Below are 18,441 nucleotides of genomic sequence, written 5' to 3'. Positions count from 1 at the left end.
AGACCCAATGCTCGGATATGTTGAAGTGTAGCATTTTGCTGTGGGGTAAAAGCCGTTCCGAGCGAGGTGAAAGCAGATTTAAAGACATTTTTGCCTTGCTATACCAGATGGCTGCACAGACAGACAAATAGCTCGCCATATTTGTTGACTGACGTGTGACGTATCCACACAGGTAGAAGCCCAGATTTGAAATCGTGTTGCTGACCAGTGTGTCGCCCAATAGGCGTGCGCCAAAGGCGGGACAAAGCCCAGTCAATCACTCAGGAACTATAACGGTTTTAATAGGGAGGGAGGGGGAGAATCCAATCCGGTTTCAGCTAGTTTTTCTTCCAATGGAACATTAACGTCTCGCTGCGCCGTGTTAGACTGTACTGGCACAGCTTTATCTTGAATATACCACTGTATTTCTCCTGTACTGAGTAACATTTAGCTATTTTTTTCTTTTTTTAAAAAAAAACAAAAAACAAAACGCCCCACACAAACCAACCATGCCTAAAAGGAGCAGTGTGAGTAGACCGACATCTTTCATGCATTCAGTAATACAGCATTTATAACCCCCAACTGCAGTTTGTGAAATTGGGCTTGTTAGGAGTTGTTACAATGTTGATACAAATGTCCGCTTTTCTGTTCCGAGCGAATGGCAACAGTATGTGTCCGTGCAGCGGAGAGTTAGTTGGTGTGTCGGCTCTGTTATGATTTTGTGAAGTGGCTGATTCTTGGTGTTATCTCTCTCTCGTGCAGAGATTATCTTTGTGCCAAACATTCTCCGTGTGCTGGGTTATTATCTTCTGCTTTTTTTTTTATTCTGACCGCACTGTAGCGACATGCACAGTTGTAAATACATGTATTTGCGGTGCTGGACGAAGCGGGGTCGCTTTCCCTGTCGATAGATTGCCTTTTCTGCAGAGAAAGTTGGCGGCATATTGATTGTTTCCTATGGTCGTCACGCTGGATACTAAAGTTTCTCTGAGAGCAAAAATGGTGCCGACATAGACAAAGTATCAAATGCAAAAAGCATGTTGTCCGGTGGGAGTTTGGCTGCACTGTTGTGTTGTTTATTTTTCTGTGGCTGGCACTACGTTTGGTTTCTGGCTTCCATGTGGGACAAAAGCACTTTTAATGCGAATTTTATAACGACGCTTTATCATTAACCGGGCGTGCATGTGTGTTTTTCATTAAGACATGGCCGTCGTTATCTCCCCCCCGGTGGAAATGCATTAGTCGTGTAAGCGGAGTGTCTTCTGTGTATTGTCGGCTCAGGCCAGTCGTAGGTTATGCAATGGCGAGCCTCCGTCAGCGAAGCGCTGCTCTTGTTGCTGGGGGTTCTAGTAGATTCTGCTACCAGATCGACAGAGTCGCTGAGCATCTCGGAGTGACTCTTTTCAAATTCATGGCGGGAACACTCACTACACTGCTCGGTTTTCTCCGTACACAGGCAATCCCATTTATTACCAATGAATGGATGTGTCGGGAGGAGGCGGAGTCCGCCCCCTCCTCCACCGGAGTTTTACAGTAGGCAGAGCACTTGCAGGAGGTGGGAGAGCACGATCACATGACACCAGATAAACTACGTGCATGTCAAAGGACACTTTTCCCCCTTGTTTTATCATTCTCGTGCCAACAAACGTGGGATTCATTTGGATTTGTTGCTAGGCAACATGTGATAACCCTGACTGACATGACTGTAACCGTGCAGACTGCCGAGTGCCTCTCACTCAGCTTTGATGAGGTTAATATGCATCGACGTTCTTCAGATTATGAGCTCTATTGTGTATGATTGTAAGAATCATTTCAGCCAATCAGAGTGCTTGGTTTAACCTAAAACATGTATGAAGCTGGGTGTGCAGCCATAGGCTAATATTCAGTCGGGAAACGCCCACTTCTCAGTTATATAAGTAATACTTAAAGACCATACAGCACTCCCTCCCAGTCATCATACCCACAACAAGATGCAGACAAATTCCATAACCTTATTTGTCTTTCTTTTGTTCCCCTACAGACAGACTCTCAAGGTGACATTGTAAGTAGTAATCCTTGCTCACATTTTCTTTTTTTCTTTTCCGTTTGAAGAATCTGTGTTTTCTTCCAATTCAAAAATAATAAAACAGTTAGTCCAGGCACCCACCAGGGGTCAGTAACAGCCCTTCGCTGAGAGCCATCAGCTGAAAAAAGTAATCACCCCCTCTGTTCCCTCTCTCTGCAGCCCAAGAGGAGATCTCTCAGGTTGAAAGATGTAAGTACACACAAGAGCATACAGTCTGAGACAATATGTGTGCTATTATCTGCATGCTTAAAAGTGACGTTTAGGGTTTGTCTCCACAGAAACCTCCAACTAAGGCAGAAGCCAAACCCAAGCCAAAGGTGGAACCTTATATTTCTGATTTGACTCATTTCTGAAACTCTCAAATGTTGAAAGAGTGACTAATGTGGCTAATGTGGGTTTGTTTTTGGTTTTTGTGTTTTGCTTTTTTGCAGAAGGCACCTGCAAAGCCTAAGAAAGCCAAGGAGGTGGAGAAGGCCAAGCCTGAAGAGAAAGCACCAGAGGCCCCTGCTGAGAATGGCGAAGCCAAAGCTGAGGAAGAGGTGACAGCTACAATTACACATATAAACATGCAAAATGAAGTTCTTTCTTCGTGGTGATGGGAGTTTGACAGTCTCATATTTGTGTCCCAGGCACCAGCTACAGACGCAGCTGAAGAAAAAGACGAGGCGGCAGAATAACATCTCTCCAACGACGTCTTTTACCAGTGCTCCCTGTACCTCTTTTCTTGTACAATTCAGGGGAATATTTTTATCAACTATTTTCTAAATACAGGTTTTTTAGTAGTTTGATTGTAGAGAACACTTTTTTTTAATGAAAGAAAAAAGTCAATTTGGAGACGGGAATTTCATCACATCCCACAATTTTGCATCGCCATGAAAAAAAATGCGGTCATCGTTGTTACTGTCGGTGGATTTCAATTTCAGTTTTAAATGTAAAGAAGGGGAGGGTGTGGGGCAGGTTACTGTGTCAACACGCAAGCACGACGTTCACAGGAGCTGGGGCAACAACCGGAAGAGCTTGCCTGCGTGGATTACATTCCATATGCTTTATAAGGGACAGTGTATGTAATCTGTGCTGGGGTGGGAATGGACAAAGTCACAGGGCAACTCATTGTTTTATTGTTTATAATGACGAACAGTGTTTTAGAATGTTTGTAAGCTTTGTTCCTATATGTTAACTCTTGTACTCATGCAGTTTTCTTAACCAATCTTATCAATAAAGCTAAAATTCCTCGTACTGGAGCTCTCCCTATCACAACTGTGCATCGCGTGTGTTGGTTGTATCTCTGTTTCTGTGATAGCATCGCAATAAATTTGTATAGCTGCTGTGAAAAAGGTTTTCGATCTTTCTATACGCAGTGTGTAATGGTACATTGTAAGGATGGTAAAAATGGAATTTGTTTTCTTAGCCGAGCTAATGAGGTGTGTAACCATTGAAAAAACAAACTGTTGAGACGGGCTTCTTAAAGGCCAACAGACAAACTGTACATTTATTTGAGATGTCAAATGCATACCAGCAGTAGCAATATTCCTGTGAGTTTTAGATATCTGTATCAAGTACAAGTGTGCAGTTTTTCTTTTCATTTGTTTATAGATGTACCTGTGTAATGATTGTTCTCAACAAACCAATAAAACTTGGTTGGTAGTTGTTACTCTGTTTCTTTCTGAAGACTTGGTTCATTATTAAGCTTGCTGAGAGAAGAGTGTAGAAACATGACCTGCTGCCTGACTGACATGGCTTTAAAACACACTTAGGGGAAAAGGAGCCTTGCTAATGAGGCTTCATGAAATGCACTAGCAGATAGTGATATATATGAGTGACAGATCACTGAGTGATCAGTCAGATAGTTTGAGAATGCTGTGAGGAAGGAATGGAGGCCATTATTAAAAAGAGACTTAGAATAACATAGTGGAGGGTGTGAGTGTAAACATCTCTTATACTTCATTTCTACTTATTGTCCAGCTATAATAGATATTAAGTGTAAAAGAGAGCCGATGCAGTTCAGACCATGGTCTAGCAACAAAAGGGCGATGACAGTAATTAAGTACATTCCTCAAGAACAATTTTGAGGTACTTGTACTATACATATTTCCATTTTCTGCTTATTTATGACTACTACATTTATTTGATAACTTGAGTTATTAGTTACTTTGCAGGTTACAGGCTGCATCAGAGCCAAAGTAGTGTATTTTTGACTGTATCTTATCAGCAACCTGAAAAAAAAAATCCAATAATCCCAAAAATGCTATATGATGACAGTCCAAGTCAATAATCGGTCGACCCCTAGTACTCATCACATACATATGTATAATGTACTTTTACTTGTACTTTTGACACTTGAGTACAATTAATAGAGATATACGATTTTCACTCATGTAACATTCATATGGGTGACTTCCACTTAGTATGACTTTGAGCACTTTACACAAAGTTCTGGCGGCAGAACAGCCACAGTTAAGGCAACGCATGATTTTGAACAAAAGCGACTGATCGAGGAACCCCTGTCAAACCTTCAGAATCCAAATGTCCCTCTCGGCATCAGCACGGGCTGATAATGATGCTTTAAACCAGCTGATCGAACAGCTTCAGCACCATGGACAGCTTCTTCACGCTGGACCGCTGCATCATCAGCTGCCGTGTTTCCCTCACATCACGACATCGCGATGATTCACGACACTTTGCGCAGAATTAGAATCCAGCTTCTTTACGTTGACCGACATAAAAGTTTCACGAGCCTCTGACGCGGGAGCGGCAACACGTTCGCCTCCGGCTCTGCTGCGATTGGCCGCAGTGGAAGCTGGGAGGCGGCCAGAAGACTCACCTGACCGCCGCACCAACTTGATGATCAGCAGCGGCTAATTGTAACAATAAACTCCAACATGTGTGTGTGTGTGTGTGTGTATATATATATATATATATATATATATATATATATATATATATATATATATATATATATATATATATATAGTTTATCATATATATGCGCCTTAGCAGAAACAGCCACATTAACTTGTTAATCTCTGAGGTTTTTCTTCTTTTTTTTTTTTTTTCTTTTTTAGGTTGGTTGCTTTTGTCTCCAGATATTTGCTTTGACACGCAATTCATTTGCTTTATTTTGAAGGGAATGCAGTGAAGTGAGCACCACTGAGTATCTGAATGTACATGTAGAGTGAATATTTTCTAACTAGTTCAGCTTTATACTGACTGACTGCACACGTGTTTGGTAAGTAATTAGCAGCTGGAGGTGGACTGTGACTCTGGTCCAGCTCATCTCCACTTGTCTCACCTTGTCTTGTTGTGTGTCTTGAAGATCTTCAGCATCATCAGATTGTCTTTATACCACAAAAAACTGTCAGTGTTAAAAGAGCTGAGGGCTGAATTTCAGTAAGAGTAACTCACTGACTCCTGCACTTCCTGTATGTTTATCTCTTCATCCTGAACGAAGGAGATTTAAATCTTTCCCTGCACCTCTGTGGACCAAAGCCTGTACGCATTACCAGACTACAGCACAGCTTCTTTTCTCAGGCTGCGACAATCACCACTTCATCCTCGGCACCCCAAAAAAGTTATGATTCATCCAACCTGGTGACAAGCATTAAGAATAACTATAATAACTCGTAAGAAATTATCTTTTATCTGATGGTTTCTTATACATGTCATACAGAGGCATCAGTTTTAAACTGAGATGGTTTCACAACCAGTTAAAAGTTCCCCGTGGTAAGTTTAAGGACAGTGTAAGCATCTTGGAATTTGGATGGATTTTTGGCCACTTTCATTTTTTTTTTCCTTCTTCTTTATTCATTCAAAAAGATAAAACAACCCAAACAAAGTAATCTTCACATTTATTAGATGTCTTTAACCATTTCAGGTCTATTATGCAATTCCAGTAAAATATGCCAACATATGTTCTGATTGTAGACATATTGGAGTTGACAAAACTCACAGATTTTAGAGATGAGAAAGTTTACAGTAAAATCCAGTATCATAATCGCTGTACACAGCTACATTGGCAGTAGTGACAAAACCCCCATAGCAAGGTCTGTTGTTGATCCTTAAAAACATGTCAGATCACAAAAGCTGACGTGGCTGAAGAGGTCTGCATCAGTTATACTCTCTATCGTGTCGCATAGAACTGTGTATAAAAATAACGCGATCTCTGATTACTACATTTTTGACATGATGAGCCTTTTGACATTATAACAAATACTTGAGGTATTAGTGAAATGACACGAGCTACCACATCTGTGCAAATTCCTAGACTAGAACTAGCCTAGAACATACAGGCCCGTTAGTGCACATTCAATAAGTTAAATATACGCTGATCAGTCACAACATTAAAAGGACAGGGCAGGTGAAGTGAATAACATTAACCATCTTGTTACAATGCAAAGTTCTACTGTAAAGTTATGCACCCCGCCCCCCTCCCGAAAAAGAAGTGTTCCCTTTCAAGGCAACAGCACTCCCTGCAGGTTTCCAGGCAGAACGCTGCACTGTAACAAGATAATCTGTCATTCATGTCACCTGTTAGTTAATGTTGTGGCCACTCAGAGAAATTGACCTCCATTGAAGGCAATGTATGCAATGAACGGCACACATTAACGTTTCCTGACAAAAATCATCCCACCTTTCACATATTTTCATGTTCCAGGTCCTTTTTAGCATCCAGCTGTCGTAAAAAGGCAAATTAAATGTGTCAACATGAAGTCAGCCTTTAGGATCAAGTGGAAGCGCTTAAGTATTAGCTTGTGATGAACAGTTATCATCTAATTTATCTCTGTGCTGGTGAATGTTTGGACAAACACAGTATAGCATGTGTGACTAAAGTATGTGATGGTGAATGAGTCACATTCAACCTGAGCATCTACAAAAGGAAACGTCTGGGATCATTCTGCGTGACTGGGTTTGTTTTGGTCTAACTGGAGTTGTAATAATGTGCAGTGTTTTGTATACAGAGGTGTTGTGATGGTTCAAAAACACTGTTCATCTTGTCACATAACAGGACTTCAACAGTTTGGCTCATTTCAGGAAGATACACTAGTCAATTTTCTTGTCGATCCGTCCCATTTTGGTGCGCATGTTGCGTACCAGGAAGAAGCCAATGGTGGCGACGCCCATTGTCACTTCAGCTATCCAGAAAGCCATGTCCCAGCTGTGTCTTTTGGCAATGGTGCTGAAGGGAAGACCTGCCATAAAAGCCCCCACTGTAACACAAATGAGAGTGTTTAGCCACATGAATGAGTCAACACTGGAGTACTACAGTGACTGATCCATGTTTCTGCTGGTCATGTAAAACGTGCAGCTTACCATTAGCCATCAGGGCTACAACAGCGTGAGACGTTCCACAGAAATTTGAAGGAGCACTTTCGCTGGCTATCACCCCAAACAAGGAAATTGGTCCGTAAGAAGAAAATCCAAACATAGCACCAAGGAAGAGGATCCAGATCTGTGTAGGACAGGACGAAAATGTGAAACAGGGTTCTACGCCTTTCTAACTTTGAGTACAGTAGTTTTTTCAACATGTAGTTGAGTACAGTTGTTTTTCATCAGAGGAGGTAAACGTTCCAGCTGATGTCTATTTCGCAGTGCATTTCTATATTACCACAGTGTGCAGTTTTAAGACTAAGCTTTAATTTATATACCTATTAATGGTTTATTTGAGATTGCCTTTCTCAAGCACCTTAAAGGACACCTATTATACTTTTTGATTTTTTTTCCTTTCCCTCAGTATTTTATATTACATTTTCTTGTGCATGAAAAAGATCTTTAAAGTTAAAAAGCCCAAGTCTGCATTAACGATTTCTTGCTGTGTGCCGTCATGTAAATTAAGAAAAGCATGTATCTGCACATTTATTCCTGTTTACAATTATTAACATAATGTGTTCAGAAATATTTTTAAAATGTATTGGGTGTGCCTAAATTATGTGCTGGTGCGTCTACAAAAAAGAAAAAAAAAACATAAAAATGTGTGAATGTACCTCTTTTTCTGACACGCCAATGAGGACAGAGACGGGATGAATGACCTGGACCCAAAGAGGAGCCTCCTGAAGAGAGAAAAGATGCTCTTGTGATATCTCCAGTTCTGGCGACATGTACATTTCAAGCATTCCACGCAGTAATGACAGAAATTAAGTTGAAATTACCACTGGAATTTCAGGTGTGATGGTGACTCTGAAGAGGTACATGGACACATACATTCCGGCCATCATGAGAATGAGCAGACCGTGGCGAGGGTTGCCGTGGGTGCTCAATCCTTTCTGGAAGAAGTCAAAGAGAAGATGTTTTTAATGCTAACCTCTAATAATCCAAGTCATTTATGCTTAATTGGCCCTTTTGTGTCACTCACCCGAGCTACAGCTCTGTCAGTGATGAAACCTGATGCGAGGCTGCCCACAAAACCGCCGACCTCCAAGGCACTCATGTATGTACTACCTGTACAACACAGCTGATGTGAGCACCAGTCAGATTAAGTGGAAACCAGTGCGAGGTGATGGACACTTAAAATGCATACCCATGAGAGCAGTCTGGCCTTTCTCCTGCATGAGGAACAGCTGTCCCCAGTCAGTGGCAGCTGTCTTCACCCCAAACACCACCAAGTAGCCCAGAGACAGCACCCACAGGAAAGGAGAGAGGAGGAACTCACTCAGGGTGCTCTCACTGTTGCCTGAGGAATAACAACAACAGTAATACAGGGAGACATCAGCAATGAGTCAATGTATACACATCGGTAAGTGCACTAGTATACATGGGGAATCAAACTCTTTTAATTGCCCATTCTGTACAGCATGTCAATCACATGGTCTCCCATCTAATTAGTAATATCTGGTCATGGTATTTGACTGTTTATACTACATGTACTACTATTTATTTCAGTTCTGAAATTACCAGTCTGAGACAGTTACACAGATTTGTTACAATTCCACACTGCCATCTTCTGGTGACAAGTGTCTACAGACAAAAGTTTAAAAAGAGTTGTTTGTCACATACTCATATTTACTATTATGCAGTAAGATGAAGAGTGGAAGTGAAGTACTGCCACAGCAATGTTTTAACAAGCTTCAAATAGACAGTTTAACCGCAAACTTAACAAATTGGACTTATGCTTTCCCAGGATAACATTTACATGCATTTTTCTGTTTACTCATACTTAAACAGTTCCAATAGTTTTGAAGATGAATTTTTTCAAGCTAGTCTCTACCTCTCATACTGTTCTTGCTAACTTTAGCTTTGGAAAGCTAAAGGGTGTGTTTGAGGTGATATGACAGCAGTATGTCACTCAGTGATCTGAGTTCAGGTGCACTGAAATACTGATTCAGGTCAAAATAAAAATTTAATTAGGTCCATATTCAGTCTGCTACAGTACGTGGGCTCAATGTCTTTGAAGAATTACATATTTTGTGTTTTTTTTGTGTTTTTTTTGTTTATTTTTTTAGAAATATAGGGATGTAAATTTCAAAAGATAAAAAATATATATACACTACCAGTCAAAAGTTTGGACACACCTTCTCATTTAATGTTTTTTCATTCATCACACATTCAGACTTTTTGCAATTTTCCGGACTGACTAACCTTCAGTTCTTAAAGTAATGATGGACTGTTGTCTCTCTTTACTAAGCTGATGGGTTCTTGCCATAATATGAATTCTAACAGTTGTCAAATAGGGCTGTCAGCTGTGTACCAACTTGACTTCTGCACAACACAACTGATGGTGAACCCTGACGAGGCACACCTGCGAAGTGAAAACCATTTCAGGTGACTACATCATGAAGCTCATCGGGAGAAGGCCGAGGATTTGCAGCGCTGTCAACAAAGCAAAGGGTGGCTACTTTGATGAATATTTAGAGTTATTTCACACTTTTTTTTTACTACATAATTCCATATGTGTTCATTCACAGTTTTGATGCCTTCAGTGAGAATCTACAATGTAAATAAAACCATTAAATGAGAAGGTGTGTCCAAACTTTTGACTGGTAGCGTATATACACATTTGTGTTCTATTAGTATTAAAATGGCTGAGTGTATGCTTTCATTACAGTAAAAAGGTCAAATGTACATATGTATATACTGTAGGCAGATTTTAGAATGAAAAGAGTGTTCATGGTCGGGGAAAGATGCTCTTCATCAATGGTTGAATGGGAGAAGCCTTTTCTCTGTCTATGTTTGACAAGGTAAATGCCTCAACAGCCATGAGCGTAGAAGCAGTACTTGTCAATAATGAGACATAATTACTGTTAAAAAGGGGTGTGGTTAGCTCCAGGGCTGTAGCTTAAATCTTTGTGATTAAAAAAGACGGACAAAATAAGACATTTTAGGAATTCATCACAACACTGCAGCCACATATTTGATAGTGTGTGGTGGCTGTATGGTATGTGGCTGCAACATTAAAAAGGCTGGGACAAAATACATCTGACATGTATAATGTACTTCTCACATAACTAAGAAACATAATTTAATGCGTAATGTCTGGGAAACACAACTGTTCAGTTCTGTGTACAGATGACCTTTATCTAAGATGTAGTTTTATGATGATAAACTAAGTTAAACTAAGTTAAAACAAAGTATCAACACTAATAAGATATTTAAACAAAATGTAATCCGGGCTATCTTAATCCCACATGCACCTACGTCTGTCCGAATACCCACACTTGTGGTCTTAAACAGTGAAATGCAGATTCAGGTGGCCCAAGATATAAAGCAACATGTTCTATGTCTGACATTGTCTGATATTCAGAGCTGAGTGTATCACACAATTCACCACAGATTGCTGTACAACATCAGTCCAGTTGTTGGATCAAGAAGCGAATAACATGGTGGATTCTGCCTGGATATTAATATTCATTATCCATAGTGTCACTACATAGTGTTTCATGTTCAAACACCATGCGGTTAAGAGTACTATTGCTAACTATTGCTTACACGAGAGGCAGCAAATATTCTCATTTCAGAAGCTGCAACCAGAGAGCGTTGGTTTGAATGTTGCCATTTTTGCTTGGAGATTGACCCCAGCGCTATTAGAAAAGTTGCTCATTTGTTTTCCATCTGGTGACTACCTGATTTATGGACTAATCATTTCAGCTCTGATCAGAAAGCATTACCTTTAACAATGATAATAGACACAAACTGTTCAAGACAACGGTTTACATGTCTCTCTTGTACATTAGGCCAACCTGCTCCTGAATAACAAATGTTGATTGCACTAGACTCCTCCCAGATCCCGACTAGGTGTTTGATTTTCACCATTCAACTGATTGTAACTCTAACAATGTAAAAGTCAATCCTACTGCTATTATTGTTTTGTGACAATAAAAAAAAAAAATAAATAATAAAACAAGCTCCATTCAGCCATGCATCTGTCCTCCTTAATCAAGTGTGCCCCGGTGAGTTCTGATAAACACTGCAGTCTGAACAGGTAGCTCGGTACTGGTGCACTAACCAGAACTTCATCATACAAGAGTGTTGGGACAGACCTACTGCTGGGATGCTACAACCAAAATGGAGCTAACTTGGCACCATGTGAATGACATGCTTTGAGGTAACCATCTTCTTCACCTACCTCCCTTGGCCCCCTTCTTGGCTGCTGCCTCGATGCTGGGCAGGCCAACATCCTTTGGCTCGTTCCTTACAAACACCAAACATACAAACGAGAAGGCGGCACAGACGATGCCCGACATGGTCATGATAGTCCTCCAGTCGTAATACTGCAGGAGCACAGTGACCAGGATTGGACCCAGACTCCCGGCTATGTTCATACTGCAGGACAGCACAGACCACCATGTTCCAAACTGGGAGGGCTCGAACCACTGATGGAGATGAGACACGAGAGAAGGAAAAACACAGACGGGTCAACATTTTTAAAATCCTATAATGCAGGTTAAGATAAACAATGCATACCCTAGAGAAGAGGTCCTATGTTCAACAATCTACCCAAAAAAGACACTAAAAAATGACAAAGTGCCTTTTTAAATGACCTTCAGATACGTTTACAACTATCACATAAAGTACGGTACATACTGCTGGTTACATTACATGTTCCACTTTTCTGAACCAACAAACAGGCCAAGGTCAAAAACATGCTGCTTCATTTTAGATGGCGATTTAGGGAGGGACAAACTAGCAGACACATTACGACAGTCCAACCTAATAATAAACAGACTTCTGCATTTACAGCACATTCTTTTTCCGTGCTACACTGTTCAGATTCTTCTCTCGTTTTAATGCTTCCGCAGAAATGGCACCAGAACCACACGCCCTCGTGATGTAATACAGCTGAGCGTGGCCAAAAGCATTCCTCACACAGAGCAACAGAATAACTAGTAACGTGATAATCCACTGGGCAAACACTTAAGTCTGCCCTCAGGCTGATTTAACACCATGCTGATCCACAGTGTGTGGATGTTGACTCAGCTGGGGGATGGGAGCTCTACAGTTGGAGCAGACTTGGAGATTTTAAAAGATGTTCGCTCTCACTGGAGAAGGAAGACATCTTTGGTCCAAGTTGTTCTTCTTTGGAACGATCGGCGGAGAATCGTCTATAAATACATTCTCCTGTAATCTGATCCCCTTCAGCATGCCAAAGCCTATTTATTCCCAACCTTTGAACACTGCCACTTCTCAGGCAGCTTCTCTCAAGCCTTAAGTTGTCTCTGAGCACAGATGAAGACATAGCATGTTTGATCTCCAGTCTATTCACTGCAATGAAATGACAGTTTAAACATGCTGATGACATAGCATTGGCGGGTCTTTTCCATAGCATATCTGATGTTTCCGCATATGTTGTTCAGGTTTCCAAGCTAGAGGAATAGTGTAAACAAAACTACAAAAACTTATCAGACTCAGTACTGATACTGTGTGAACAAACTGTGAAACATTCAACTGTACTTAGTATCTGAAACAAACTGACTTTCACAGTTAATGTCGAGTTTCTTAAATGAGAGATACTGTTTTTAACTAGCAAATTTAAGAGGTTTTGGGTCAGTCATGACATTTTAGAAAAAGTGTGTGTCAGCTTAATAGAGAGCATCCTTGTTTTTAATGTCTTTGTCTAGTAGGGGCAATAATTATATTAGATAAGAGCAGGCAGACTATGATAGTTGAAGGGTAACTACCTGCCCATTTTACAAATTAAAGTCCATTTCATGGTCTTGGGGAATACTACTGCATATGTGAAAAAGTAGTGTAATGCTTTAAATAAATGACCTCCAGTGATGTCACTCATTGATTCAGATGCATTTGGGGTAATCTTGGTGCCAGGTTTTTAAAATTCCACTCCCGCAACACTGTTAAACTCATTATGGATGGTTTAGAAACAAATGATCAAAATCTCATAAACTAGACTAGATTTCCAGACATTTTCTTACAAAAACTGGAACCTACGTTACCAATAATGCAATTTAGACACCGAGTGACATCACTAGAGATCATTTATCAGATTATATGCAGCTTTTTCTGGAAACATAAATGGCTTTGTATCATTTTCTCCACATATGCAGTAGCACAAAACAGCAGGGAAGACAGTAGGCCGCCAGCAAAAGTCGTTAGATGATCTTTGCAGTACAGCTGCACACAAGAAAGACCTGTTGATCCCTCCACCCTGGGTTTCAGTTGCTCCCCTCAAGGCTGCACTATAAAATAAATACGCAGAGCAAAGTGAAAAACCTACAAGACCTATACACAAAAAATGTGGTCACCAAACCACAGTAAACTTACAGACCCAGAGGGATGTTTGAGCTTCACTTTGTAAAATGACTAATATGAGGAGTTTGACAGCAGAGGCCTAGTGTAAATTCAAGTTTTAAATGTTCTCTGTGTTGATTGAAAATCGAGCGTTCACTCATTATTTGCGACATCACAATTAGTTTGGAAGCCAATCCTGGTCCAATGCTCCGCATACACATGTGGAATGTGGAAACTAACTTGAAGCCTCCAGCGTGCATACTTGAAAATAGACGTGAAAATTGACTTTTCCAAAATTCAGACATTAATGTCCTCCACAGACTCAACTTTAATACCCTTAGTGATCCCCTGACTTTTAAATTGTCTGATAATTTGCATAATCGTAGATTCAGGATACAAAGGAAAGAAGGGATGTTATTGTGGAAAATGTTGTGAGAGAGAAATTATCAAGTAAAATGATTTAAATACATCATAAAACTTGTCTTGTGGGGATCTTTACGTATGAGCATCTAGGCCGTAAAGTTAATACTAGTTTTATGTTGTGGACATGAGATGAGACCAAAAGTTTATTCTATTCTATACCATAGACTTGCAGAATGGCTTAGGTTTTGTTCAAACAGCATTTACTCCCAAAGTCTTGCATATAATACATTCCATTCAGCAGACTTTAATCATCTGAAAGCCATCTTTGAATGAGGCTATGCAGATACTGTCATTTCAACTGCTGTGACTGCCAATATAATCGCTTCAGACTGGGACATGCAGACAAACCAGGCAGTGCTGCCTCTGGCCCAAAGGTTAGCATGGTCTGACAGCAATGTACAGGATTTCTCCAAACACTTCCAGCAACCCACAGACAGGCCCCACAGTACAGAGAGACAACACAGACAGGTGGCTCCCACTCCGGGGGGTTACACCCTTTCACTTGCTGCCAAGAACCATCACAGGCGTCGTGGATAGCTTGAATGTTGAGAGTGGGACTTCCTTTGGCTCTGAACATTACAAATGCACTCAATAAGACATCTGTGTAGCATGCGGTGGCTATTACCTTGCGCAGCACCTTCCCACATGGGGGCCAGCCACAGCCTTGTCCCAGGCCATTGATGAACCAGAGCAGTGAGAACATGGACACAGTGGAGGACCAGGAGAAGGCTATGTTGATGCCCCCCACCAAAAAGAGGCCAATGGAGAAAAGCCAGCGGGCGCTGATCTGATCCGACAGCACACCGCTGATGAACTTACTGATGGCATAGGCCATCGTCTGGCTGCTGGTGATCATACCTGTACAGACACCAGGAGGGTTATTATTGAAGCATTTCCAAGTCATTTCACTGCCAAGATAATAACATCAGAAATGTACAGCACCCAAAAGATAAATTCTTCTGACACTGCTGATCCCCTGACCTTACCGATAACCCCACTACGAGGTTGACATCCTTGATTAAAAGGCTCAGTGTGTAGGATTTAGTGGCAGCTGCATTTTGCAACAAACTGAACACTCTCCCCTATGGTATGCACTGTGTACATGACAGGAACTTTCTCAAGCCAGTGCTGGGTTTGTCTGTTCAGGCCTACGGTAGAGAAATCGCGGACTACGTGGAAGAGGACCCAGTCCTTCTGTAGATACAAAAGACTTGTTTTAAAAGGCATTCAGGTCATCATATGCCAGCAACAACAGATTTATGATTTTTATATTTACTTTGCCTCCAATAGATTCCCCTAAATTCTACACACTGGACCTTTAAGAGTGGATTATCTCAACTATAAGACGGATTGTCAAGAAATCTGTGCAAGTGCAATCATCAGGTCAACATTCTACATTGTCACATACATAAATGTGACAAAAATATCTACAAAACTGATGACATGCTTAATGTCCTCAACTGAACTTGGTGTTTAGAGCTAACTAGCAAACCCTAACCCTGTTACTACTGATGTTAGCATTTAGCTCAAAGCACCACTGTGCCAAAGTAGTTTAATACAGAGTCACAGTGGTGTGCTCTTTAATGGTGGATTGTACCCAGTCTAATATCACTAATATCACTTATGTTTTTAGGCATTACAGCTATTCACTGAGGTCATAGTTTGGGGTCAGCCTAAACAGATACTTCACATTGCAAAATGCTGTATTAGACAGTGATACATTTCACGTGCACTCAGGAGAAAGGGGGAGGGGTGGGTGAAGCACTGTAATAGTGAAGCTGACAATTCAGCACTTCAAAGACTGATACATCTCTAGGTGAATAACCTTGAAAAGGCTGGAAGCAGATTTATCTGTTTTCAGTTTGTGGCAGTGCATGCTATTAGAATTAAACTGTGGATGTTTGGCAACTAAATAAGCAAGTTTGGTGAATTACTGCACAATATTTATATTGAACAATAATGCCATTATGGACCTCATCATTGCTACCCAAAACTTTAAATTCAGTTATTATCTACTCCCTCCCCTGCTGATGTAAAGTCAGGTGAAGTTTCATAGTTCACAAAACATATCTGGCGCTTCACAGCAAAACAGTGTTGCAGCATTCTCCTCGACACCTGAAGCATTTTGGGACTTGTTTCAAGATGCACAGCATAGTTTAAGTCTCTGGAATGTTGACAATATTTTTAAAAGCAGCAATTTTCACTGTAGCTGCTACACTTAGCGTTAAAGTGCACCTCGTCTGATGTCTGTGCACATGCTCGACCACATGTTAACGGTGTAAATAATGTCTTTTCAAATCAATTTGGGACCCTCGGGGCTTCCAGAGACTTTGTTTAGAGAAGACAAGCTGTATGGAGCCATTTATGGTTTTTTAGTGGTTTTCCCCATCTATTTCAGTTGCTTAGGAGGATACTGCCACACTGTTTCGCTGTGAAGCTCCAAAAAATTTTTGCGGACAACAAAATTTCATCCGACTTTACGTCAGCATAGGGGTTGGAAGATGATGACTGAATATTCTTTTTTTGGGTGAACTTGTCCTTTAAGGAAATACTGCTTATACCAGACAAAAGAAAAACTCCCCATTAATGGTACTGTCTTACCCAAGTCATCCTTGTCCAGTTCAATCTCCTCCATCACAGAGGGCATGACAAAGGAGAAGGTCTTCCTGTTAAAGAAGTAGAGTGAGTAGCCAATGAACATGCAGAAGAAGATAGCTGCACGATAGTAGCCATAGCCTGTGGCCCCCATGATTGCACTGAACAAAAAGGGAATTCAGACTAGGAAAAAAAAAAAAACAAGTCTTTTCTTCAGTGGAGTCTTGTATGTGGGTCCTCTTGCATCCAGATTGCAGCCGATCAAGCTGAGAGCTGTGCTGTTATCAGAAGCCGGTGTGGGACTGTCATCAAGGCCGTCGACTACTTGTTTGCACTGAGAGAGTGGAGAGAAGAAATGAGACTCCCTCTCTCATTGGCTGGGAGGAGAAGCCGTCCTCACAGTGCTCCCCTAGCAGGCTTGTGGTTCCGTCTATCTGTGAGGGTGCTGATTGTGGGAGCCAGGGCAGAGGAGGGAAACCTTACACCGGCCTGAAAATGAAAACCAACATGACAAAATGAGACTCAAGATTATTACCGCTGGTTATTCTTGGAGTGCAGCTATTAGCACTCAACTTAAGGATAGTTTGTTTGGATGAGCTGAATATGAAGGGACAGGATCATTTAACTTTTCTGCTCAGACACACCAATCATCAGGTCCTTTACAGAGGGGTGATGCATTTAAAGGGTTTAATGTTGTATGTAACTTAAGTCATTATAATTATACATTCAAGTCTTTCTTCTCATGACAATATGGAGTATAGAGCTGCCTTTCTTTTAAAAGTTACAGACCCCGTTAATGGTTGTGAGGTTGTCCTAGTGAATGCATTGACCTGCAGCTCAGCTTATCCAGTCGCTGGTCATTCAGTATCAAAGTTGTCCCTTTAACTGGCGTGTGAGTCTGCGGTCAGCTACCCAAGAAATATATCCCGTGTCACAAGCTGGGAACCTTACATGACCGCTAACCTTTGCTATCCTTTCGCGGACAGTCATAAGCCACAAACACTGATGCCGCGTTCGTGTTAACGTTAGCTTTTTAACGATTATTTGATATCCTAGCTTGACCGGATGAAGCCGCTTCGACTCACCGAGCTGCCGGGTCTGACAGAGGCTGCGACAGACAGCGTGCACAGCGACATTACAGACGAACAACGGACTTGAACGTTCACGTAGCAGAAGCATTCTTGCTAACTTTAAAGATACCCTTGGTCCTCGCGGCGGACTGATTTGTGGGGCGGTCCGCGGGACGTTATTTCACCGTTCCCCCTGGCCTATTTCGCCAAACAGCCGACAGAAAAAGACGGGGGCGCGGCGATGCTCCGCGCCGTCTACCACGCCGCCCTTGAGCCTCTCACGCCCCGCGCCGAACGAGGAAATGCCCGCAAAGCTGGTTACCTTTCATTCCCGACCCTCTCGCTGATCCCATCCATGCAGCAGCAGGACGACGCGCGTTCACGAATCCGCAGCTATTGAGCGCGTCCACGCGACCGAGGAGAGAGCCTGCGAGCCGGCCGGCGTGGCAGAAACACCGGACCTTTAGTTTCCACACAGACTCGCCGTTTCTCCGCCTTTGTTTGCTCCGTTAAAAACCAGTAATATTAGAGAAAAGTTAGTTTCAACATTGTGATAATATAATAATGTCACAGAATCATTCATATGTCAATCACAGGCCACATCATACTGCACAAGAACTTTTACCAGTGGATTCT

The 18,441-nt window shown here is 41.5% G+C and overlaps 2 protein-coding genes across 8 annotated transcripts; one reads left to right on the top strand and one right to left on the bottom strand.

Moving 5' to 3' along the window:
- The first annotated feature begins 250 nt into the window (after window positions 1-250).
- Window positions 251-3,695, top strand: si:ch73-1a9.3 (non-histone chromosomal protein HMG-like). 4 transcript variants are annotated; one of them, XM_037120790.1, is made up of 6 exons: window positions 251-506; window positions 2,000-2,020; window positions 2,204-2,233; window positions 2,308-2,361; window positions 2,476-2,583; window positions 2,674-3,695. In XM_037120790.1, the coding sequence occupies exons 1-6, from the start codon at window positions 489-491 to the stop codon at window positions 2,719-2,721; spliced, it is 279 nt and encodes a 92-aa protein (XP_036976685.1). In that variant the 5' UTR covers window positions 251-488; the 3' UTR covers window positions 2,722-3,695. The 4 variants fall into 4 exon arrangements, with proteins under 4 accessions (XP_036976685.1, XP_036976687.1, XP_036976683.1 ...); XM_037120792.1 differs by having other exon boundaries at window positions 266-506; window positions 2,323-2,361; XM_037120788.1 differs by lacking the exon at window positions 251-506 and adding an exon at window positions 1,005-1,729.
- Window positions 3,696-5,870: 2,175 nt separating this feature from the next.
- Window positions 5,871-18,347, bottom strand: slc37a4b (solute carrier family 37 member 4b). Of its 4 annotated transcripts, none has more exons than XM_037120677.1 (10): window positions 18,128-18,347; window positions 16,742-17,224; window positions 14,766-14,998; window positions 11,598-11,844; window positions 8,556-8,708; window positions 8,391-8,476; window positions 8,188-8,301; window positions 8,023-8,088; window positions 7,352-7,490; window positions 7,082-7,248 (listed from the first exon to the last, which is right to left on the bottom strand). In XM_037120677.1, exons 2-10 carry the CDS (start codon window positions 16,887-16,889, stop codon window positions 7,082-7,084), a joined length of 1,353 nt encoding a protein of 450 aa, XP_036976572.1. In that variant the 5' UTR covers window positions 16,890-17,224; window positions 18,128-18,347. The 4 variants fall into 4 exon arrangements, with proteins under 4 accessions (XP_036976575.1, XP_036976572.1, XP_036976573.1 ...); XM_037120678.1 differs by lacking the exon at window positions 18,128-18,347 and adding an exon at window positions 17,821-18,112; XM_037120679.1 differs by lacking the exon at window positions 18,128-18,347 and adding an exon at window positions 17,525-17,686.
- Window positions 18,348-18,441: the final 94 nt, after the last annotated feature.

The sequence above is a fragment of the Acanthopagrus latus genome, chromosome 13, assembly GCF_904848185.1.
Source record: "Acanthopagrus latus isolate v.2019 chromosome 13, fAcaLat1.1, whole genome shotgun sequence".
Lineage (NCBI taxonomy): Eukaryota > Metazoa > Chordata > Actinopteri > Spariformes > Sparidae > Acanthopagrus > Acanthopagrus latus.
Note: the sequence above shows the minus strand (reverse complement) of the source record. Positions and strands in the feature narration are given on the sequence as shown.